Source organism: Camelina sativa, chromosome 14, assembly GCF_030686135.1.
Source record: "Camelina sativa cultivar CO46 ecotype springtype chromosome 14, ASM3068613v1".
Lineage (NCBI taxonomy): Eukaryota > Viridiplantae > Streptophyta > Magnoliopsida > Brassicales > Brassicaceae > Camelina > Camelina sativa.
This window is the reverse complement of record NC_141893.1, coordinates 17,136,887-17,160,691: the sequence shown is the minus strand read 5'-3', so window position 1 is coordinate 17,160,691 and position 23,805 is coordinate 17,136,887. Positions and strand designations below refer to the sequence as shown.

Genomic DNA, 23,805 nt, shown 5'->3' with positions numbered 1-23,805 from the left:
TTCTACTATTGATGGACAAACTTTTTCTGTTGAGAAAATTTCTGTGACACGAGCATCAGGCTCACTGTCGATCGATACATCCTCTGTGTCGGTAGACATCCCTCCACGACTGAGCCCAGCCTTAACCGGATCTAAGGGCTCGCAGGACATCCTTTATGCTTCAAGCCAGAAAGATGTTTCCAAACATAAACCTTCACATTCTATACTCCAGATTCCTCAAGTAAAGCAAAGGTAAGCATCTTTTCCACCCAAACCTTCTCCATTCACAATAAAAATTTCAAAGGTACAAAAACTGTTATGTAGTTAACCAAGCCACAAGATTATCTTAGAACGCTTGTTTCTTCTGTTGATGATTTTATAGGCTATTATAAAAGAAGACCACCCATACCTAAGTCCCGCCCTGGTCATGTTCCTCACATCCTTGGCATATCTCATGCATCTACAGCTTATACACCACCTTGGATGAAGAGGACATTCTCTCTTAGGCACATTCCGATCCACCGGATGCCTGAGCTTAGGCGCAGTCCAGCTAATGATAGAAAAAAACGCTTAATGGGAGGCAATCCACTCATAGGTTTTTCTTTTTCATTTTGAGTCATTTTTCTTCTTGCATTGAGACAGTTTTTGTTTTAATTTTGTATGAAATTATGAACTATCTATCTATCATGTTGCTTTTAACTTGTGTTTGAGTGCTTCTTAATAGAAATATGATCCAAGGATTGACTTACCAACACAATCTAACAGCAACTGACAAAGAATTTTTCGACCATGTTTCTGTTCGCAGAGGGTGTCGATTGACACCTTTATGGCATCGGTCGACACCAATGGATAACCCGAATATCAGTTCATCTTTTCCTTACAGATTTCAAAACATTTTTGTTTCCTTTTTGCTTTTCCCTTACTTGATAACATTGGGGACAATGTTGTTTAAGTCTGGGGGAGGTTAGTACTAACTACTAACTTAGTTTTTGTTTTTATTGTGTCAAAACTGTATTTTTGATTTTACTGAGTCAAATTTTCTATTGGGAACTATGATTTTTCTTTTTTAGTGTATTGTCTTGGTTGATTAATGCTGCATATTGAGTCCAAAATCTGACTAATGAAAAATCCAAAGGCTGGCCAGTGAACCAGAGACATCCAAATTTCTAATAGAATCCACAAAAGTCTGAGGTAATTTATGCGCTTTTCTTTTTACCTCATCAAGGAGATTGATGTTCATAGAGCTTGACTCCTTTTTCATACCTGACAAGTAAGATTTCATAAAAAAAAAAAAAAAAAATGGTACTCCTCTCCCTTATTTAAGTTTGAAAGATTTTCCATGATAGCTTTGTTTTAAAAAAAAGAATAAAAGATGAGATGATTTTGATCAGTTTAGAGGGATAGGTAAATTATCTGTGACCCCATTATTCTACTGTTGAGTCAAATGATCACACAAAACTTGGAAGCGAGGAGTAGGTAAATTACAGATGACCCCACTATTCGCCTACATCTTTGATTAAAAAAAAATAGAGCAAAGCTCAAAAGAAGATAAAAATAGAATAAGTCTAGGGGAGAGAAAGAGTACCACATGTTGTAAAAAAATATATTGTCTTGTTTATTATGGTATAATACGGGAATGAGTCTAGAAGGTTTTTGACATTGATCAAATTGATGAGTCCCATCGATGAAGGCTTAATGAAGGATGTTGTGAAATTTGGTTTGAATTTGGGATGCTACGAATGTCAACAAATATATATATGGTGGTTCGATTTAGATTTATCTGCTAAGCATATGGATTATGGTTTGGATGATCATGGCATTAGTTTAAAAAGAGAAGGAGTTCCTGCGTTTTCAAACCTTTTCGCATGTCTAAGTTTCTGTTTTGCTTGAGGGCAAGCAAAGGCTAAGTCTAGGAAAGTTGATATATCATGGTTTTTACGGTTTTTAACCATGATATAAGTGTGCTCTTTGAGTCTTTTGATTTTTTTTTCTAGGATGTTTTTGAGTCTTTACAGGTCTTCTAGAATTTTGGCACGGATGAAAAAAAGTGGAGCAATTTGGATCATTTTGGAACATTAATCCGGAGGAAATCAACTTGGAATCGATTCAGAGTGATGGTGTAGATCGACACCGCCTTAGTGTCGGTCGATACCCCGTTTAGCCGACGAGCGAACCAAGTTTTGGAAGTTTTACAAAGTTACCCAAAGTTTTCCATAGGATATATATAGTATTTTTAGGTTTGAAAAACCCTTAAGTTTTATTCTAGCAGCTTTAGCTTTTTGAGAGAGGGATATTGAGATTTTTTGGGAGAGAGATCTAAACTCCTTTGCAAAGAGAAGAATTCCTAAACTTCTTTCTTACTTTCTAATATCTATTGCTTATTATTCAGAATGATGTTTTGTTTTTCATTGAATATGTCTGAGTAGTTGGCTTGTTAGGTTCAAGGTTTTTCACAGAGTTTTTATGGATTATTAGATCTAATTATTTTTAGGGTTCATTATCTTCTATGATCTTCATCTTTGGTTGTTTTTTCATATTAATCCTTGATTGACCATTTAGAATTAAAAACCTAGGAAAATAAATTGATATGAGAATATAATTGATTTTCCTGATAAAACCATTGATGAGCAAAATTACTTCTTGCAAAGAGATTTGATTTAGTAATTTTGTGAACAAATCTAAACTTGTTTTTAAAGCTAATTTCGAACCTAGAATTTTACAAAGAGATTTGGATTTTCTGGTTATAAATTTAGATAATTTTTGCAGTGAGAGCTGATTTATTTTACAAAAGAGTTTAGAGTTCGAGATCTGATTTTTAATTGTTTGAATCCCTATTAATTTATTTGATTTAATATTATGTAATTTCCTCAAAAATTCCCTAACCCTAGTTTAACCCCTTGAATTTTCACAGTTTTTATTTAAGGGGAGGTATTGGTTTAGGATTTAGAAAGAATTTTAATGACTTTATGTTCTTGCTGATTGTTAGAATCATAGAAAATTGAAAGTTAAAAATGAAGGATTCTAAGAGATTGTTTAGGAAGTTTTTTAAAATCTTGATGATTTGTTTTTTCTAATCTTGTAAAATCTTTCTATTTGATGAAAGAGTTTTCATGACTTTTGTTATGAAGGAAATGATATAAAATCCTAAACCAATAACATAAAATTTGAATTTATTAACAATCCAAGATTCTTTTGTTTTACTTGAATAACATAAAACTTTTAATGACTTTATAAAACTCTTAATCCAATAATACTAGATTATCAAGATTTTAGATAACTTTTTACAAATCCACAACCAATAACACCAAATTTTTAAAGAGTTTTTAAAAGTCTTGATTGAATAACAACATATTTTACCTAACTTTTAAAGTCATTAAAATTCTTTCTAAATCCTAAACCAATACTCCCCCCCCCCCCCCTTAATATTTTGGATTGCTTTTCTTAATTTAAATCAATTTGTTTAGTGTAATAACAAAACTCTATAATTTATTGTGTGATCTAAAGTTTTTGTGAAATTTGACCCCTAAGTACTACTATTCTTTTTAAATTTGAAAGAATAACTCTAAAGTTTAAATTTAAGCATATCAGAGGGGATTAGGGGTGAACCTAAGTATTTTTCATAAGAGGGGATTAGGGATGAACCTAAGTATTTTTCGTCAAACATATACTACTCGTTTCCAGTGTGGGGCCCATCCTAAGTCAGCAATAAATGGAAAGAAAGAAGCCACCCTTCATCTCATTAATGGACTGTGGGGGCGAACGCAATGGTCTGTGATCAGGACCAGGAGAGGATTCAATTCGAACTTGGATCTTGACATGTTGGTGAATTTTGAGCCAAAGAATAATAAAGAAATGGTACACTAAGACAGGAAGAGTCATACACCTTCAATTAATTTATTTTACTTAATTAAGTTCACAAGGACAAGGATGGAGAATTGGATTCCAGATGCGAAGAATAGTAAAGAAATAGTATACTGAGACAGGAAGAATCATAAACCTTCAACATGTTATTATTTTACTTAAACTCAATCTGGTCAACTCGAAAACTGATAGCTTTTGTATAGTAAACTATGACTTTTATTGCTTCTCCAATACAAATACCAAATCGACTGATCAAAACTCCCGAAACTCTCAGATTACAGAAATGAGAATGAAGAAACAAATAAAAAGTGAGAACAGAATCCTCAGCACACCTTCGGATTCTTCTCTCCCCACAGTAGTCTCATGTCGACTAACTCTCCACTTGATTCATCATACTTCTCTATTCTTCATAAACTCTTATATATAGCTTAAACAACCTTCTAGGTTCTTCTTACTCTTATATATCAGCCACTTGTCTAATCTCTCACGTGTGTGAAGTTTTGTTGCACATGATCCGGAATAGATTTAGCCCTCCTCACACGTGTGGCTTTCTCTTTTACAATTCAGTCCCTGCATCTTATCAGAAACAATCCCTTTTAAAGTCTGTTTTGTTGCCCGAAAATGAAAAGAAAGAAAAAAAATCCTGTTGTTAATAAGAACGAACATGTCTAAAGCATCGAAACTGAAGTTGCTTCTTCTGCTTCAACTACTCCTCTTGAGTCAACATGAAGTTGACTCAGCCTCTGTTGTTAGCTATCTTCCTGGTTTCGATGGTCTTCTTCCTTTCCACCTTGAAACTGGGTATGTTCTCTTTCCTCTACATTTTTTTTCGATTTTCGTAAACTATTAGTAACGACAACAACAAGACAACAACCCCTGTGAGTTTTAAATCTTTGAAATGTATCTTTATTGTGAAAAGGTACATTGGTGTTGGTGAGGAAGAGAACGTTCAGCTTTACTACTACTTCATCAAATCCGCGAACAATCCTGAAGAAGACCCTGTTATTCTTTGGTTAACTGGTGGACCAGCTTGCTCTGTTCTCTCCGCTCTTGCTTTCGAGATCGGTGATTTTTTTCAAGAAAATAAAAGAACTACAAAGATTTGATGACCTTTTTTTTTTAATTTGATGTCTCTAAATCGATTCTTGTATTTTGTTTTTTTGCAGGGCCGTTGACTTTTAAAACTGAGGGTTACAATGGAGGTTTGCCTTCTCTTGTCTCCACCTCATATTCTTGGACAAAGGTGAATTCCTTACATTGTAACCATCACAAAACAGAGCTAGGCTTGTGTTGTTTGTTTTATCGGTTTTTCAAGAGATTTGATGATTTTTTCAGGTAGCTAGCATAATATTCTTGGATCAGCCTGCTGGGGCTGGCTTCTCCTACTCAACAAATCCACTTGCTCATAAGCCTAGTGACACAGGAGAAGCAAAACATGCCTATGAGTTTCTTCAAAAGGTCCTTGTTACTTTTCTTGAAAGCATTTTTAGAGTGTTTGATTTGTTGAGAATCTAATTACTATATATATATGGCGTTGAAATTACTGGTGTGTTGCTGGTGCAGTGGCTAGTTGAGAATCCAGAGTTTGTCTCAAATCCTCTCTATGTCGGCGGAGATTCTTATGCCGGAATGGTTGTTCCAGCTATTGTTCAGCATATCTCAATAGGTTTGTTATTTGTCTTATCATTAATTCTCCAAAATCATTTTTCTATGGATTTGGTTTTACGTACTTAGCCACTTTGTTACATTCCTACACCCTTTAATTACCTTTATGCAGGAAATGAACATGGCTACAACCCTCGTATAAATCTTAAGGTTCATCAATATGATTTACACTTATAAGTTGTTCATCATCATGACTTAATATATAAGATGGATATATCTTGTTTAAAACCATCATTTCTATCAACAGGGTTATCTCCTTGGGAACCCTGTAACAGATCATGATAGTGATAATAACTCCAGGATTCAATATGCTCATGGAATGGGATTTATCTCTGATGAACTATATGAGGTATATATAGAGGTCTTAATGTCTTATGGGGATCCTTCTCCACGAAAACCATGTATCTTTTGTATTGAAGTGATCAATTTTTTAAACTCTTGTTTTTAGTCGCTTAAGAGAACCTGCCAAAGAAATTATGTGAAAGTGGATCCTACTAATACACAATGCTTCAAGTTGTTGGAGGACTACCAAAAGGTAAACACAAGTTTACTATAACACTGTGAATAGCTAATTAAGTATATCATAAAGGGAATAACAAAAGACTAATTGTGAGACTTTTTGGCTGATATGGTGATGAAAGTGTGTTTCAAGGATAAATGAGGGATTCATTTCCATACCCTTATGTGATTTGGCATCACCAAATCCTTATTCAGGAGAACATAATGGACGAAGCTATCTTAAGACACTTGTTCAATCAGATCTTTCTCTTCCGACTCCAGATTGCTATGTAAGCAAACCAAAAAAACGTCCATTGATCTTGCTTTAATTTAGCCAAAAAAAATGGAAATATCTAGTTATTAAACGATAGAGATGACATGCAGATGTACCGGTATTTGATAGCTGCGTATTGGGCTAATGATGAAGATGTGCGCAGAGCACTTCATGTAGTGAAAGTATGTCATATTATATTACATAACATGTCCATCTGTCTCTTACGTGCTAATAAAGCAACTAAGAGTAAAAGAAAATGAAATCTCTGCAGGGAAGTGTAGGGAAATGGGCGAGATGCGATTGGGATTTACCATATGAGGAAGACATACAGAGCAGTGTACCGTACCATCGAAACAATAGCATCAAAGGGGTTTATAGGTCATTGGTTTATAGCGGTGATCACGACTTGATGGTGCCTTTTCTTGGAACTGAAGCTTGGATTAAATCTCTAAACTACTCTATAACTGACGATTGGAGACCTTGGCTTGTTAACAATCAAGTTATTGGATTTACAAGGACTTACGCCAACAATATGACATTTGCCACTATCAAAGCAAGTCTTTTATTTCTTTTGGAGTTCTCGTCAAAGTTAATTTGTCGTTACATTTTGAAAAAAAAAAAAAAATGTTTCTATTCAATTTTGTAGGGAGGAGGACACACGACAGAGTATAAACCGGAGGAAAGCTTTATGATGTTCCAAAAGTGGATAACTGGCCAACCTCTCTAAATACTTCAGTTGGCTTGGAAAGACCCTACATTCATATTTCCTACGGCGTTTTTGGAAAAGATAAGGTGTATTCAACTAAATTGGTTTGATTTGAATGGAGTTTTATCTGTTTTCAAATGATTTTGGGTAAATAAACATATTAATTTGAATATCTTTTTAGACTATGAAACTTGAATCTTTTTGGTATTTTTGTAAAACTATTTACATACACCTTGAAATCATTAGAGAAATAAATACCTAGACATCACTTTTAAAACACATAAAAAATATTTAAAACCACTTTTGAGATCCAGCAAATGCTAAAAAAAAAATATTAAAAACCACTTTTGAGATCTCAACCCCTGTGTTGTGGAGGAAGTGATTTATTTGGGCTCAGCACCACGTAGCGTACCAATCCAAGCCGGTGGCTGCATCCCGGTTTGCTCATAAACCGTATCAAGATTCGGTGGCAACATCTTGTACAGTCCAGCAATATCATTCATAGCATTACCACCACCACTCATCCCCTGATCAGCACCACCATGGTTCCAGACACTGATTTTAGGCTGCAAGTCTCTGATTGCAACCGCGTTGGTCTTGGCGATATCCTGGTAAACGCCATTTTTGATCATCAAGAAGTCTCTCATGGCTGAGTAATCATTGCCAACTGCGTCTAAGAGGGTCCTTAGATAAGTCCCTTGAGCATTGGCCATGGCGACAAGTCCCTCTGCATCTCTCTGTTTCGAATAGAAGGCTGCATCAGCTGCAGCTTTCGTCGCCTCCGCTTGCTTCTCCTTCTCGTAAAGAACAGTTTCCGCTTGCTTTTGCTTATTGTAAAGCTCCCAGTTTGCTTCTTGTACCTTCGTTTCATACTCGACACTCGCTTTACTGACGAACTCGGCTTTAAGCTTCTCTGTCCGAGTCAATGCATTCATTTTCTCGACTTTAGTCTGAAGCTCAGCTTCCCTTAAAGCAACTGCTTTGGCTGCTTCAACCTCAGCCACACGAGAATTCTTGGACAAAGCAGCTTTCTGAATCGCCAATGCTGCATCAGCCTCAGCCACAAGAGCCTCCTTCTCATTCTCAAACACTTTGACCTCAGTCTTCACCTTAATCTCCTCCTTTGTCCCTTGTCCTAGTCTCTGAGTGGATATGATCTTTGAATCAGCGTCAATCTTTGCTGCATTCTGGATTGTGAGCCCGGTCCTTTCTTTTGCACCTATCTCTCCCTTCATCTGTGCCTCTGCTACGTCGATCTTGGCTTGGTTTGCTGCTTCCATCTGAGTCCTCTGGCCCAAGTAAGAGAAGTACTCATGTCCAGGCACATCAACAAGCTGCTTCACATTCGCGTTGTAGATCACAAGACCAAACTGGTTTAGCTCTAGTTGAACCTTGTCAAACACCTCTTTCTTGAACTCCTTTGTTCCTACAATGCAACAATTAGATTGTGATATAAGCCAAAAGTAACAAAAATAACAATTTCTTTTAAAACAAGGATCAAGAAATCTATACGAATACACAAACAGAAACAAAACTTCTATTTAACAAATAAATCAAGATTATGATAATAACTTAATAAGTAGATAATTAAAACGTCCAATGTTTGTTTACCTTTGAAGACCTCTTCCATGGTCATGGCTGCAGCGAGAACACGAGTCTCTCCTTCGATAACCCTGAACAAGCTCGTTGACGTGATTGGAGTGCTTATCGTGTTGAGACATAAGCATGGCGTAAAGTAAGAGAGCGTGAGGGTCATCAACAGGATATAACTTTGGTTATATTGTAAAAAAAAAAACTTGGGAGTCTTGACTTGAGGCAAACCAATTTTACTTTGTTTGATCGGTGAAAAAACTTTTTGCCGGACAAATATAGTTGATAAATAACATTTGATTTAAAAAAAAAAATTCGGTAATCGAAAATATAAAAAATTAATACACCAAAATATCACATGTTTATAATATTTATCCGATAATTGTGACAAATAAATTACAGTATTATCTAACAATGATTGAAAAGAGAGAGGAGAGAGATAGGCTATGTAATATTTATGGAAGAAAAAAATAATACATATATATAATATTTTAATAATTTGTTTTTTAAATGTGTATAATCCATAGCATAATCTATGGGATGGTGACTGAAGTGAGTTTAAAAAAAAAAGTATAAAATCCGCAAATATAAGTCTCCATTCACTATCTAAGTTGAACATCTAAAATATTAACATCCATTTTGTTACTATTTAATGTTGGTTAAAATATGACTCAATAATTTCTAAAAAGCAGTTTTTGCGGTTGTTTTGGTCCCATCCCATTTAGACGCTAAATTTTCATGTGATGCTTAGTTGCTTACACAACCGTCTTAGCTGCCTAAAATCACATGACATGAGATTTGCTTAGTGTATTTGTTTCAGTTTCCAAGTACATAAATTTACTTATAAGTTTAATTTTCATATATATTGTTATAAACTTATATATGTTGTTTGATATAAATTAATAAATGTTTTTTTATCTAATTCTTGTTTACAATTAAATATTTTTATTATTCTTAGATAATTGTATATATTTTTTTATTTATAATGTATATTTAAAATATTTAAGATTTATAACATCTAAACCACCTAAAATTGTGTAGATCCCGACTAAACGCTCTATATATTAAGTTTGAACTGTGTTTGATGTAAAAAATATTTTTTTTAACTAAACAAAGAAGAACCTAAATATATATATATATTTGACAGAAATAATGCAAATCCTACAATATATCCCTAAAAAGAACCATAAGTAAACCTGAATTACGTTTACACCTTTTTTAGTACATATTCGTTGTTTCTTGTTTGGTATAATTTGTTTTAGATGTACTAATACTAATACAAGTAAGACTAGGGAATCACACGGACATATCTAATAAATAATTTTAAAATAGTCAGCTTTATAAAATATTTTTGTTTTTGTTTTTAATAGTACAGAATTTGAGATAGTGTTCACTTGTATATTGGATTTATTTGGTAAATTTAAATACATATAAATTGCATGTTTCTTAAATAATCGACAAATTGAATGTAACGTGAAATAAACAAATAGATTTGTATGCGGTTGTATTATTTAAAAATTACAGCACAGGATGATATTGTAGCATTAAAAACATAAATTAAAATATTTAGGTAACATAAACTAAATTAAAATTTATAATTGTAGCATTAAAAACAAATTAAAATATGTAATACTTTTATTTTCAAATATGAAATTTGGTCATCTTTGTCCACAATATATATATATATATATATATATATATATATATATAAACTTCTTCTTCTGTTTGGGACAAAATTCTCCAAAACCACTCATAGGTGGGCCAGTGGTAGGATGGATTTCGGGTTGAGGGTGAGATTTCCAATATTCCCGGGTTTGAATCCCCACGGCTGCAAACACCTTAAATGGCCACCGCAGAAAAATTTAATATTGGGCTATGCGACCTCCAGGAACCACTCTTGCCGCCTTTGGGACGCACGCCAAACCTTCGGACTAGTGGGCTAGTCAGGGCCCACTGGGCTTTGAATACCTGGATTATCAAAAAAAAAAAAAAAAAATCTCCAGTATATATATATATATATAAAAATATATTAATCAGATCAATAAGCAGCTAAAATTATATTTAAAAAAAAAAACAGTTTGACCAAGAAAAAAGGGAATTGTAAAACAGAACACCGAATGGCGTCAGTAGTAAAGTTACCTTGGGATATGGAGGAAGAGATAATGTCTCGGCTTCCCGCTCGATCTCTTGTTCGGTTCAGGACAGTATGTAAACACTGGAACGGTCTTTTCAACGACAACAGATTCGCCAGCAAGCACTTGTCTCGTGCCCGTCCCCAAATGATCTTGCTGACCGAATCGAAGAAGATGTACTCAATAGACGTCGATCTTGGCGGCGGAACGATAGAGCTGCGTGAGCTACCTTATGATTTTCCTTGTGAGCCAATGGAGTTGAGATATACCACTATCACGGCTTGCGATGGTTTATTGTTTCGTGAATTTTGGAAGCATGGTGTTGCGGTTTGGAATCCGTGGTTGAGACAGGTTGGATGGATCGATTTCGAGGATAAAAAAGTTTTCAACGTTTGCGGTGTAGGATACGACAGTAGTAGACCCGAAAAGGGTTACTACAAAATCTTGGGGTATTTTCTTTGCTTCCGTAGAGTCAGACCCACTCTCGAGGAAGGTTACGAAAGAGTCGCGATCTACGAGTGTTCTTCCCATACGTTCAAGTATATTGATGCCCCCACTTATAAGCAGTTCCCCACCCCGGATCATTTGTCCGTGAACGGGAATCTCTATTGGGTCTCTCGTAATCGCGAGACTCATGAGTGTTTCATCGAAACCTTTGATTTCTCCATGGAGATGTTCAAACCCTTTTGTCTCCTGCCGTGTCCGGTGGGCTATGATAACAATGTACTTGTCCTCTCTGCTTTCAAGGAAGATCGGCTTTCCTTGTTAATTAAAGCAATGCTACGAAACAAGGAAGATTGAGATTTGGGAAAGGAAGATTGATAGAGAGGAGGATGCGGTGTGGATTAAGTTGATGACTTTGCCAACAACTAACTTGCTTAAGCTACTCAAAATGTTTTGTGGCATTAGTTACTTCATCTTTGACAAGACCCTAATCATCTGTTGTGCCGACGTCGAAACTGGAGCGGCTTGCATCTATATGGTGAGGGGAGAAGATATGTTCAAGAAAATTCAGATAGATTCTAAGATTGTTTGGTTTTCTCACTGTCTCTATCTTCCAAGTTTGATCTCGGTACCTTTTGTATCGCATCAAGTTTAAATTTTTGGCTTTTTCTTGATTAGTTACAAATTTGAATTCGATAAAAAAAACCTAAATAAACTCTATTGAGTTTTATATTTGCTAAATCTGTAGGCCGGGCTTTGGATTAGGATAATATCCGTTTTCTAAATGGGTATCTATAAAATCTAAAAAATATAGAAATATTTACAATATTTATAATATTTAGCATTGATATAATTCAATTATCTAAAATAAATATCAGTTAATTTTATACCTAAAATATCTAAAATAATTAAAATATCCAAAAAATATTTGTTACATATATCAAAATTTAGCTTAAATTAAAGGATTTTTTCGGATACCGATAGTTCGAATAGTAATCAGATTCTAAAATTTATAACCAAAACCGAACTAAGTCTGATAATAACCAAACTGAACCTAAACCAAAAATTTTTTTTGTTTTTTTTTTTTGTAAACCAAAAAACCAAAAGTTTAAAATTACTTAATAAATTTTATTTTCCTAATAAACCTGTTTAACCGAACCCGAATAAGAAGTTACCCATATTCCCAGGGCTACTAGTCTAGATTCGTGATCTTGTTACAAATCTATCCTGAGGCAATGTAGTTTTGTGCACCATCTTGTAGACTAGTTTTGTTCAGCCCATTAGCCCACTAAAGTATTTAATAGGCCCATCTGCTTTATATATAATCTACGGGCACAGCGTCGCCGGCGAGTTTTATTAACCTTGCGTTTCCTCACCGTCTCCGTGACGTTTCGGTTTGTTCATGTGCGAAGAGAAGAGAAGAGAAGGAACGCAATGAAGCTCTCTTTCTCTCTCCCTTCCAAATCCAAGCCCAAAGTCACAGCGACCGCCGACGGGAACAACGCCGCTGATGACGGAGCTAGAAAAGAGTTCGTCACCGAATTCGATCCTTCGAAAACCCTAGCTGATTCCACCCCCAAATTCGTCATCCCTCCGATTGAGAACACATGGAGACCTCACAAGAAGATGAAGAATCTCGATCTACCTCTTCAATCAGGTAACACAGGTTCCGGTCTCGAATTCGAGCCTGAGGTTCCTTTACCCGGTACCGAGAGACCCGATAACATCAGCTATGGTTTGAATCTGCGTGAGAAAGTGAAGGAGGATGACTCTGTTGGTGGTGGTGATGCGAGTGAAGATCGGAAGTTATCTGCAGGCGAGCAGCTTATGCTACAAAAATTGAGGAGAGATCTGAAGTCACTCGCTGATGATCCGACGTTGGAGGATTTTGAGAGCGTTCCTGTGGAGGGTTATGGAGCTGCGTTGATGGCCGGGTATGGGTGGAAGCCAGGTAAGGGGATAGGTAAGAATGCTAAAGAAGATGTTGAGATTAAGGAATATAAAAAATGGACTGCTAAGGAAGGATTAGGTTTTGATCCTGATAGATCTAAGGTTGTTGATGTGAAGGCTAAAGTTAAAGAAAGTGTGAAACTTGTTAATAAGCCTAGAGATGTTAATGGTGGAGATGTGTTTTTTGTTGGGAAGGAAGTGAGAATTGTTGGAGGAAGAGATATAGGATTGAAGGGTAAGATTGTGGAGAAACTAGGTAGTGAGTTTTTTGTTATGAAGATCTCTGGTAGTGAAGAGGAAGTAAAAGTGGGTGTGAATGAGGTTGCAGATTTGGGTTCCAAGGAAGAAGAAAAGTGTTTGAAGAAGTTGAAGGAGTTACAATTAAATGATAAGGAGAAAGATAAGAAAGTTAGTAAACGAGGTAGAGGAACAGAGAGAGGGTGTCGAACTGAAGTTAGCGTTAGTGAGAAGCAGGATAAAAGTCAAACAAGAGAGAAGAAATCGAAGCCCTGGCTCAGGAGTCATAAAAGTGCGGGTAGTAAGCAAGGATTTGAAAGGTGGGAGATTGTATCTTAAGAAGGGAAAAGTTGTTGATGTTGTTGGACCAACGACTTGTGATATCACCATGGATGAGACGCAAGAGTTGGTTCAAGGGGTGGATCAGGAGTTGCTTGAGACGGCATTACCTAGACGAGGAGGGCCGGTTTTGGTTTTATCGGGGAAGCATAAGGGTGTCTATGGAAATCTGGTTGAGAAAGATTTGGATAAAGAAACTGGTGTGGTTCGTGATTTAGACAACCACAAGATGCTTGATGTCAGACTTGACCAAGTTGCTGAGTACATGGGCGATATGGATGATATTGAATACTGAAATCTCTGTTGTACTGAAGCTGCTAACGCGTTCAGGGATTGCAAGTTTGACCAATAGTTTGGTATGTGTAATCTACAAGCCTTTTAAACAGAACAGGCTTTAATTTTTCTTCTCTTCTATGTGCTTCTGTCATAATTGTCTTGCATATTCAAGTTATGGAGAGCTTTGGACAAGTTGGTTATTTCCGCTTTATTTACCTTGTAATTGATAATATACTATGCATGCGTTAAGCGAAGTGGATAACATTCTGAATCGAATGCCAATAATTATATATTTTCTTTTTAGTTTTCTTGCTAGTATGAGTTGTGCTGCTTTTTGATAGACCAATAGCCTAAACGAACTGTCTAATTTGAGTGAAAGGAGGCATTGGACCAGCTGTCTTGTATCTCAACTCTGTCTTCATCACCGAAGCTATACAAAACCACCACTTTGTATGCTCCTGCCACAACGTCTCTCCCGAATCCTGCTGAAAGTTTTGTACCTCCTTGAAGACGAGAAAGTGTCCGGTTCACACCTGTCTCAGGGTTGAATAGATAAACGTCGACCAAATTGTAGACACAGACCAAACCATTACATGATCCAGGAACTCGAGGAGCTTTTGATGATTCTCTGTTGTCTGCTCTCACTTTCTCAGCCTAGCGTATTTTGAGAATAACTTGATGTGGAAGCTACCCGGTTTGGACGACATATCAAAAGTGATTTTAAACTCTTCGGCTCCATACATTTTCTGATGGCGACGGACGTGTTTCTCAGCTAGATGGCCTGATTCGATCAATGATTTCCAACGTTTCGATACAGGTCTCCATCCTACAAGAAGTTTTGCTGGAACGCGGTGAAGAATCTCTTCTACTATATCATCCGGTATCTGAATAGCAGCAGTCGTGTTTCACTACGACTAGGGTTTTTTCTTGCTACTTAATACTTGTTTCTCAAGAAAACTAAAAATTGCTAAGGTTCGGCGTAAAACCTGTCTCTTGATATGTTGGAGCTTCGACTGCCATAATATAGAATCTTATTCAAAATATATATATATATATATATATATTAATTATTAACTAAAGAAAAACAAAACAAAAAAAAAAGAAAAAAAAAGAATTCAAACAAGGCCCCAAAATGTAGTCTGTGTAAGAAAATATAATTTCCATGTAGGAAGTAGCCAAATAGGAACAATAGTATCATAGTACTAAGTAGGTTGACAATATGGTAACCCTATATATAAGCGTATTTCAATATGTATTATCGTGTAAGCATGCATCGTATTCTTACCATATACTAGTAGTATATACGTAAAAGCTAGCATCTCCACGTTTTTAATGATCGATTCACTCCACTTTTTTATTCACACGAGACAAAACATACTCCCTCTCTGTCATAAAGGTTGATTTTCTATGATTTTTTCTTGAATATTGATTTTCTGTACACTTTTATCAGTTAATGTTAAGAAATTGTACATTTCAAAAATTATTAAATGAAATTTTCAAAGTCTGATAAATTACTATCGATTAATAATTATAAAAACATGTTATTATAAATAAATATTGCAATTATAGTTAAACATTAAATGTTTTTCTTAATTCATGTGAAAATCAAATTAATTGTCAAGTGCTTAGCAATATTCTAAGTATGTTGTTACAAGTAAAGTTAAAATTCATTCGTACCCTCCTCACTAAGCTTTGGAGGCACATGAGTCGTCATTGATGTAGACTGAGTCGTGATCATGGTCGGAGACTGGGTGGAAGGAAGAAGCTCAGTTCCATAAAACTCGAGAAAAGAGGATTGTGGCGGTACTGGAAGGCGCTGAGGCGAATCTGTGGACATAGTAGTATGCATTGCCAGCTCAAGGTTTATAGGGGTCCTTCGACAAAAAAAAAAAATTTGAATAAAAGGCCAAATTTTTTTTATAACTATTGTTATATGTTGAAAAATATGGATTTCATTTTGATAATATATAAAGACTTAACAAGATTATTAAAAATTATTTTTGTTCTATTGAAATAGTTGAAATAGTTGTGGAAGATAAAATATCTTTTTAGTTATTGACTCATCAAAATAAATTCTTAAAACATATTTAATATACTATTTTGTTTTACAAATTTTGTTTTTGCCTCTTTTATCTTACATATATTTTTGTTTTTTTATATCTTACATATTTTTTATACCCTTTTATCTTGCATTTTCTTGTTGTGCCCCTTTATCTTACATTATTATTATTTTTTGTGTCCCTTGTATCTTATAAAATTTTTTATATAAAAAAAAATTATTTGCCTCTTAAATTTTTGGACCCGGGGTGGTCGGAAGGCGCCGAGGCGAATTTGTGGACATAGTAGTATGCAGTGCCAGCTCAAGGTTTTTAGGGGAACTCGTCATCACCAAAAAGACCAGCGATGGTCTCTGGTAGTATGGAACTCGTCATCACCAAAAAGACCAGCGATGGAATCTGTATCGAGCTTGGATCTCTCCCCTGTGGACTTAGTATCGAGCTTGGATCTCTGCTTCCTTGGCTGCGCATTTGAATCAAACACACACACACACAAAGTCACATTCAACAAGCTTTAAGAACACCAATCATCAAAACATGTGACTCTGTGTAGTAATTTACCTCATTCTCATCAATCATCATCCTTGATGAAGATGCCAGCTAAGGATTTACCATCAAGCCATCAACCTTTCCTCTATTCTTATCGTCCATTTCGCAAAGTAAATCTAACAAAGACTTTTAAAACAAAATTCCAATAAAATAAAACTTAGTCTCATTCAAACAGAGATTCAATTCAAAGCCGACAGATATGGTAGGGGATTCAAACAAATGAGATATGAAGAAAGGGGGAGGTTTGAAATGAGATATTTCACTCCCAGTCCGCGAGCCATAACTTCTTTTTGTCGATTACTTGTATATTTTTCTTTATTTCGAAAAAACCGGTTTTTAGAATTGATTTTATAAGTTGATCGAATTAGCCGAATCCATTGTTGCTTTTTACACAAATTGCCATTTGAATTTCCTTTGGATTCGGTTTTTACGTGTATTTGTCACACTAATTCTGAGCTTGGTCTGGTTTTGTTTTGGTTTAATCCGATATCTCGATGATTAGATAGACCATGACCACAACTTTACACATCTGGTTTGAATCATAATAACACACGCTAAACATCTCATCTATTATGTCTTAAAAGGCTTAAGAACTCATGCATATGGAGAGCCTGAAACTGAAAGACATTATAATACTGCAACAAGACAGCATGCTAGTTGGATCTCTCTACAAACTAAACAATTAACCCATCTTGTAGAAGCACATATTCGAAAGAACTAGCACATAAAGCTACTTTTGGTTCTTGATTTGTTCACATATTCAGATACTAGTTCGACAGATGCTTGAATGGTGATAGTGCATGTATATAATAACTCTGGCCTAATCTAGACCAACACTGTATTCTTCTCCACAACCACATTTAGCAATGTAAGAAATTCCCTGCACCAAGAGGAGGTGGTCATGATCATATAGTCAGTAATCAAATCAAGCCTATATAAATCAATGTCACCCTAATCACCTTCAGTTTCTCAGCCTGACTTTGCAGCGAACTCAGATAATCTGCCTCTCCAGCCTCATCTGACAAGAGAGCTGTGTATTCCTCTTCTAGAACCTTCATATCCACCGACATTAACTCTGGCTGCATCGTTCACCAATTACAAAAATAGTATAGTACCAGGTGCAGGAAAAAATCCTTACATGACTGAACATATGCAACATCACAATGCTAGCAAAGATTTCGGGAAGTAACCTTAAACTCATTAATCTTGTGCTTCACATGCTCAATTGATAGCTTGATCTGAAATGAAATTATATCATTCAAAAAAGTGCTCAAAGAGACACAGAGTGTACTCAAAATACTGGAAGGGGAAAAGTAACTAAGTTTATAAATAGGAAACAACACATCACAAATAGAAAGCGCCAGAACCAAACCCACCAATAGTAAAACAAAAAAGTCGATCTAAAGTAAATAATAACCTTCGAATTTTCCTTAGTAAGGTTGGATCTCATCTGCTTTGCCTGATCAAGCTTTGCTCTAGCAGATTCTGATAGTTCCATCAGGTTATTCCTTGTTTCGTTTTTCTAAAGTATCAAGGATCGACAAGAAAGTGATAAGAAATCCTAGCATCGGTTACTATGAAAGTACTGAAAGTGTCTTTTACTAAGCATTACAGGATTCATAAAAGAACGAACCTGCCCTTGTAGACCAGTTTTATTACTCATATGGGAGATAAACCATCCCTGGACAAAATGCGAAAACAGAAAGATTACTGTGTTTGTAAACAGTGAATGATATCACATGAAGAAGATGCAAACAGCAAACCTTTTGCTCCTCTAGTTTGGTTCTAGCTTCTTCTGCTGTCTTCACATAGTTAGAACTGCAATTAGAAACAATGAAACTGACAGTCTTCAGGTCATTCCATAACCACAAACCAGTTCTAGCCAGATGTTCTATAAATTACCGTTTCGATACAAGTTTGGAAGATATACTGTCTCGTTCTTGTAGAATAAGAACCAAACTCTACAAAACCGGATAACAGTTCACTCAGTATAAGCAGTACCCAAAATGAACCAAACATTGTAGCAGATAACTGTGTAACAAACTAAAGCATAACTAGACGTATATATATATGATTCCATCTTTCTGCTTCTACAAGGCATATTCATCGCTTCCATAAGAGTTAAATACCTGTGCAAGATTTGTTGAATCAGATTCCATAGACGAAATCTTTCTCTGCTTTTCAAGTATGTGAGAGCATATTTCTCCTTTGGCCCTCGTCTTCTGATCCGTCTCTTCTTTTAGTCTCTTCGTCTCAGACAATGCTTCAAAAGGTGACACAAAAATTAGGAAAAATCACATAACAATTCATCCAAAAAAAGTGCATACAAAACTGTTTACAAAGTGCAGATCAAGAATTGAACCAACATGAACAAAGGATTGCTGCTCTGATACTCAAAAGTTGATCACAAAACAGCCAAATCAACATTCACATAACAAAATCCCAAATCTAAGCAAACACACATCAACAGTGAAGCACACGCTCGCAATCTATGGATTTCAAAACCGAATTAGCACAAATCTAAACGAAGATCATCATGACCTAATATAGCATCTGCCGTACGATAACTATTGTTCGTTCCATATCAACGGAAAAATCTGAAATCCGAAAACGTTGCGAGCGAGCGAGAGAGAGAGAGAGAGAGAGAGAGAGAGAGAGAGAGAGAGAAAGAGAGAAGCTAACCATGAGCGAGATCTTTCTCCAAGGTACTGATTGTGGTAACCTGCGTCTGTTCCTCGACGGAGACCTTCGCCGCATGATCCTCCACATCTAACCTCAATCGAATCCATGGAAACGAATCGTCAGATGAAATTTCAGCTAAAATCGGAAAAATCAGAAGCGGAGATGAAGTTTGTTACCAGTCATTTGAGACCGGAGAGTCTTCATATACTGTAGATACTCCTCCATTTCTTCTTCTTCTTCTTCTTCTTCTTCTTCTTCTTCTTCACTTCTCCGATTTCAAATTCTAACCTAATCAATCAAACACGATTCAAATGAGAGTTTCAGAAAATGTTGAATCAGATCTTCATACGAATCTGACGATCAGAGAAAAAAAACTTTATGCGAGCTCTTCACCTTCAGAGAAAATTCGAAAATGGCGAAAAAAAAAATTGAAACTAGCGGGGGAACGAAAATAGGGAAGCATCTACAAAGAATGATGGAATTAACAATCGGGTCGACCCGGTTTAGTGATTCGGACTTTAAAACACGACGAAAGCCCATTATGGTTGTTTTGACCCGTTTACCCGAACTCGATTCGGGTTCCGTGGAGCGGTAGAGAGATAGATAAGAGAAACCCCCATTTCGAGACTTCTTCTGTTCTTACTTTTTCAGGTTTCAAGTGTTGTTTGTTGATTCAATAACTTAGTAGAAGTGTTCTTCGTTTCTAAATTTGTTAACTTGCTGAGAAAATTTATAGAATTTGTTGAGGATTCGTGATGGCGAATTCGAAATTTAGTTTGAAAGTTTGGTTCGACAAGAAGATCAGTGAACCACTTGTCCAGATCTTGCGAAGGTTCTTTACTACTCTGTGACTCTCTTCATATTTTGTTGTGATGAACCCTTCTCTCTGTGTTATAGAGTTTTTAACGTGCTAGTCGATGTTGTTTAGTTTGATACCATTTCCTATTTCTTGTGGAATCAAGTAGATGACTTGTGCTTACTTCTTGACTGTTTTGTTTTGATTAGAAAAAAATGTGGCCAGTGGTTGGTTTCTTTATTTGCACCACTAGAGACCAAATCGAACAGTTATGTGTAACCATGTGGCTTGTAAAGACTCGAAGTTTTTGCCATATTTATGTATTGTGCAGTATAGCAAGTGAACCAAATTTTTTTAAATTTGTGTACCCTTTAGAGGTGCTGAGCCAAAGCAGCTGGCCTTCTCTGCAGCATTGGGGATTACCATGGGAGTATTTCCAATCTGTGGTGCGTTCTCGTGCCATTTTCGTTTGTCGAATAGTTGTTCATCGAACATTTTGGTGTTTGTGATCTCTAAATGTATTTCACTCAATAGGGATACTTGTGTTTTGATAGGTGTGACGGTGTTGTTATGTGGCCTGGCTATTGCATCGCTTGGATCTCTTTGTCATGCTCCAACTGTGATGTTGGCTAATTTCATTGCTACTCCAATAGAACTAAGGTAGCCTTTTTCTCTATTTAAGCTTCCTTCAAAGTTTCGGCTTTTGAAACAATATAGAGAGACAACACAAAGCAGTGTTTTATTGATTTTCTACTATCAAATTGAGTACTTATGTGTAGTTTTGTTTTACGTTATGTGTGTCACATTGAAGTCTTGTGGTGCCTTTCTTACGGCTTGGTGAAAATATTATCGGTGGACCTCATTTTCCTTTAACATCTGATGCTCTAAAGAAGGTGTTGACAGGCCAAGCTTCTCGAGATGTTTTCTTAAGCATTGGAAATGCGGTAAGGTTCTTCTGTGTTGGCTTAGTGTCGTAGATTTTCTTTAAAGTGGGATTTTCACTCACCATGTTGTCATTTCTACGGCAAGTTGGTTCCGGGTTGTCATATATAACCTGAACTTATTTTTGCAGCTACTAGGGTGGCTCATAGCGGCTCCATTTGTAATCGTTGCACTATACATCGTGTTTCTGCCGTGTTTCAAAGTCCTTGTCCGCAAATTCAGCTCTGATGGTCCAACCACGAAGACACCAACAAAAGAAAGAATCGCTTAAATCAAACAGTTCTTGGTTTCTACAAAGCAGAACGTTGGAGATTCTGTGGCCTTGTGTTCTGCTATGCCGATGTTGAGGTTCGGAGTTTGAGTTATCTGTAACAATAAGCCTCTCTGTATTATTACAATGTTTGAACTATAACTGAAATAGTATAGGCCTTAAGGGGGAGAATGTAAGTGTGGGAAATATAGTAAGATAAGTCATGTTCATGTATGAATATATATTGAGAACTGATAAGGCAGATGAATCTTTTATATATAAGCAAGTACTGTATATTGAGAAGGCAGATGAATCTTTTATAGATAAGCAAATATACATTTGAGAGAGTATACTGTATAGGTAACATGCCATAGTCTTTGTTCTTGTTTATGGATAAGTATTAAGGACTATAATTTTCCAAATAAAATTTATGAATCTAAAGAACGACACCAAGAGAAAGAAAAAACAAAAGCATTCTCGTACGTGTCTCCATATGGTTTACAAAGCAGTACAATCAAAGAACCTGAAGTTGACAACTTAGCGATGGCTTCGGCTAAATCCCAAAATCAAAGGATTTGTCGATTATGATCGGTGTAAAGTGTGTAACGTTTTCCGTCCTCTTGTTTGCTTGTTCGGCCAGAATCTACGGGAAAAGTTATCTAACATCTCATAATCATAAATTTTTCATTATTAATGAACGCCCCAATCTTTTTTTATATATCTAATTTTCCCCATTAGAAAAATAATCATAAATGAAGAAGGAAACAGACAGTTGCCCTATACTGAAAGCTAAAAATGCTTCACCTGAAACCTCTGCCACATCTCTCTTTCTCTCTCACACATACGTATATACACATTATTACCATTTTTGTCTTTTTATTTATTTATTTATATAATATAACTCCCGATCTGACGATTTCTCTCGTTTCTTCATTCAAAGGAAGTGCCTTTTTGGGATTTAAGTCTTTGTTTGTGTATTTTGGTGAACTGGGTCTGTGTGTGTGGTGATGTCTTACAGCAACTCAAACCCGGAAAACTACAGTTCATCATCAGCCGGTACGAACTCGCCGGAGCTTAAACTTTATCAAGCATTCATCTTTTCTGTACCAATCTGCTTCACATTTATTATTCTCTTCTTGTTCTACTTGATCTACCTTCGTCGTGGTAGCTCCGATTTGTCTTCTCTCGGAATGCGAACTACTTTCATCCCTGGTAACTCTCTCTCCACGGTACGTTACTCTTGACTAATCTCTTCTTTTGTTCATCTCTCTTATTGAGTTTCACCTTGTGAAGACGAAGATCTGTTCTTTTATGATTTAGTTTTGTAATGATTGGTGTGTTTTGTAACGTGAGCAGGCTGAATTAGGATTGAGTAAAGAGCTGAGAGAGATGCTTCCCATTGTCGTCTTTAAAGAGAGCTTCACCGTAATGGATTCACAGTGAGTTCTCCAGATTCTATTCCCTTTTGTAATTTTAGTCCTTTTTTCATAAATTCATGAACCATGAGTGAGATTTTCTAAGGCTTTAGGAAAACAAAGAATAAGGCTTAGTTGTAGAAAGTTCAAAAAATGAGTTAAACCTTTGTTGTTCATTGGTGGAAGTGAACAAAGATGAGAGGTTCTAGTTTTTATCTCTGGTGGGATGAAATTTTTGGTCTGCCTTGGTTTTGAAAGGTACTTAGGTCCAATTTGACAGTCACATTGTTACTTGAATGGAGGCTGAAATGTTACAGTAGTTGCTTACATGATCAGGTAATTGTGGTGGGTATAGTTTCTGGACTATGTGTATTATTATGTAATTTGAAAGAGATATCTCAAGATCTAAAGATAGTTTGAAAGATTTAGTTGTCCTGGTAGAGGCAAAACTTGGGAGTTTATATAATTGTGCTTAATATAACCCTGAAACCTGAGAGCCAAATTGTAAACTAGAATTAAGAAAAAGCTGATTAGGCCTTTTGATTTACAGATGTTCTGTTTGCCTTGGGGAGTATCAAGCAGATGACAAGCTTCAACAGATCCCTGTATGTAAACACACTTTTCACATGGATTGCATTGATCTTTGGCTCACATCGCATACCACTTGCCCCCTTTGCCGTCTGGCTCTTCTCCCCAGCCAACCCCGTCAAACTGAAGAAGATTCTGGTCCGAGTCTCGTCAGCCCTGATGAAGAGGTGTTGAGTCAACCAGAATCTCAGCCACTAAACCACAGAGAAGTGTTGAGTCAACCGGAATCTCAGCCAGTAAGGCACAGAGAAGTGTCGAGTCAACCGGAATCCGAGCCAGTAAACCACCTAAACGATGGCCAAGAGCAACAGTCTGATCCGACTCAGTGTGATCGAGATGCGGAGGAGGGCTTGAAGGAAACGCAAGAGGATGAACGGAACAGCATCGGGACATCGAATGCTTGTTGTAGTTGTAGACCTGGTTAAGATTAACCACTTCTGTAAAGTTTGCTGTGTACTTGCATTTGTAACTTGTAACATTAGTACATTTACTAGGAGTGAAAATGAGAGATTGATCTGATCCATAGAAGAAACAAGAAGGCAAAATGTGTAGTAAACGTTTGTGCTCGAACCTGA

At 36.2% G+C, this 23,805-nt stretch overlaps 6 protein-coding genes and 2 pseudogenes across 11 annotated transcripts; 5 read left to right on the top strand and 3 right to left on the bottom strand.

The window, feature by feature from the left end:
* Positions 1–4,103: 4,103 nt before the first annotated feature.
* Positions 4,104–7,173, top strand: SCPL18 (serine carboxypeptidase-like 18). Of its 2 annotated transcripts, none has more exons than XM_010462886.3 (12): positions 4,104–4,641; positions 4,760–4,905; positions 5,007–5,083; positions 5,176–5,298; positions 5,404–5,506; positions 5,618–5,655; positions 5,753–5,854; positions 5,954–6,040; positions 6,147–6,293; positions 6,388–6,459; positions 6,549–6,830; positions 6,924–7,173. In XM_010462886.3, the coding sequence occupies exons 1-12, from the start codon at positions 4,505–4,507 to the stop codon at positions 7,002–7,004; spliced, it is 1,395 nt and encodes a 464-aa protein (XP_010461188.2). In that variant the 5' UTR covers positions 4,104–4,504; the 3' UTR covers positions 7,005–7,173. The 2 variants fall into 2 exon arrangements, with proteins under 2 accessions (XP_010461188.2, XP_087341215.1); XM_087485089.1 differs by having other exon boundaries at positions 6,549–6,834; positions 6,928–7,173.
* An 82-nt stretch (positions 7,174–7,255) lies between these two features.
* Positions 7,256–9,406, bottom strand: LOC104743753 (flotillin-like protein 3 pseudogene; annotated as a pseudogene). The gene is made up of 3 exons (XR_015580800.1): positions 9,360–9,406; positions 8,595–8,792; positions 7,256–8,409 (listed from the first exon to the last, which is right to left on the bottom strand). The product of XR_015580800.1 is annotated as a flotillin-like protein 3 pseudogene (transcript).
* A 1,284-nt stretch (positions 9,407–10,690) lies between these two features.
* On the top strand, positions 10,691–11,804 carry LOC109128856 (F-box protein At3g17710-like; annotated as a pseudogene).
* Positions 11,805–12,493: 689 nt separating this feature from the next.
* LOC104741944 (protein MOS2) lies at positions 12,494–14,117 on the top strand. The gene is given in 2 exon segments (XM_010462885.3): positions 12,494–13,623; positions 13,625–14,117. Coding segments are annotated over 2 exon segments (1,386 nt in total). The 5' UTR covers positions 12,494–12,583; the 3' UTR covers positions 13,971–14,117.
* A 197-nt stretch (positions 14,118–14,314) lies between these two features.
* Positions 14,315–15,788, bottom strand: LOC147928335 (F-box family protein). Its single transcript, XM_087486094.1, is given in 3 exon segments — positions 14,315–14,608; positions 14,611–14,858; positions 15,629–15,788. Coding segments are annotated over 3 exon segments (702 nt in total).
* A 1,372-nt stretch (positions 15,789–17,160) lies between these two features.
* On the bottom strand, positions 17,161–19,880 carry LOC104741942 (uncharacterized). The gene is made up of 11 exons (XM_087485568.1): positions 19,633–19,880; positions 19,416–19,527; positions 19,240–19,326; positions 18,687–18,820; positions 18,460–18,518; positions 18,321–18,375; positions 18,191–18,238; positions 17,975–18,079; positions 17,748–17,795; positions 17,517–17,636; positions 17,161–17,437 (listed from the first exon to the last, which is right to left on the bottom strand). Exons 2-11 carry the CDS (start codon positions 19,462–19,464, stop codon positions 17,378–17,380), a joined length of 765 nt encoding a protein of 254 aa, XP_087341694.1. The 5' UTR covers positions 19,465–19,527; positions 19,633–19,880; the 3' UTR covers positions 17,161–17,377.
* LOC104741943 (uncharacterized) lies at positions 19,875–21,534 on the top strand. Its single transcript, XM_010462884.3, has 5 exons — positions 19,875–20,071; positions 20,411–20,481; positions 20,590–20,695; positions 20,847–20,979; positions 21,108–21,534. Exons 1-5 carry the CDS (start codon positions 19,995–19,997, stop codon positions 21,246–21,248), a joined length of 528 nt encoding a protein of 175 aa, XP_010461186.2. The 5' UTR covers positions 19,875–19,994; the 3' UTR covers positions 21,249–21,534.
* A 416-nt stretch (positions 21,535–21,950) lies between these two features.
* LOC104741941 (RING/U-box superfamily protein) lies at positions 21,951–23,762 on the top strand. 4 transcript variants are annotated; one of them, XM_087484741.1, is made up of 5 exons: positions 21,956–22,072; positions 22,168–22,283; positions 22,396–22,456; positions 22,584–22,666; positions 23,193–23,762. In XM_087484741.1, exons 1-5 carry the CDS (start codon positions 21,980–21,982, stop codon positions 23,653–23,655), a joined length of 816 nt encoding a protein of 271 aa, XP_087340867.1. In that variant the 5' UTR covers positions 21,956–21,979; the 3' UTR covers positions 23,656–23,762. The 4 variants fall into 4 exon arrangements, with proteins under 4 accessions (XP_010461183.2, XP_087340867.1, XP_010461184.2 ...); XM_087484742.1 differs by having other exon boundaries at positions 21,972–22,072; positions 22,172–22,283; XM_010462881.3 differs by having other exon boundaries at positions 21,951–22,072; positions 22,172–22,456.
* Positions 23,763–23,805: the final 43 nt, after the last annotated feature.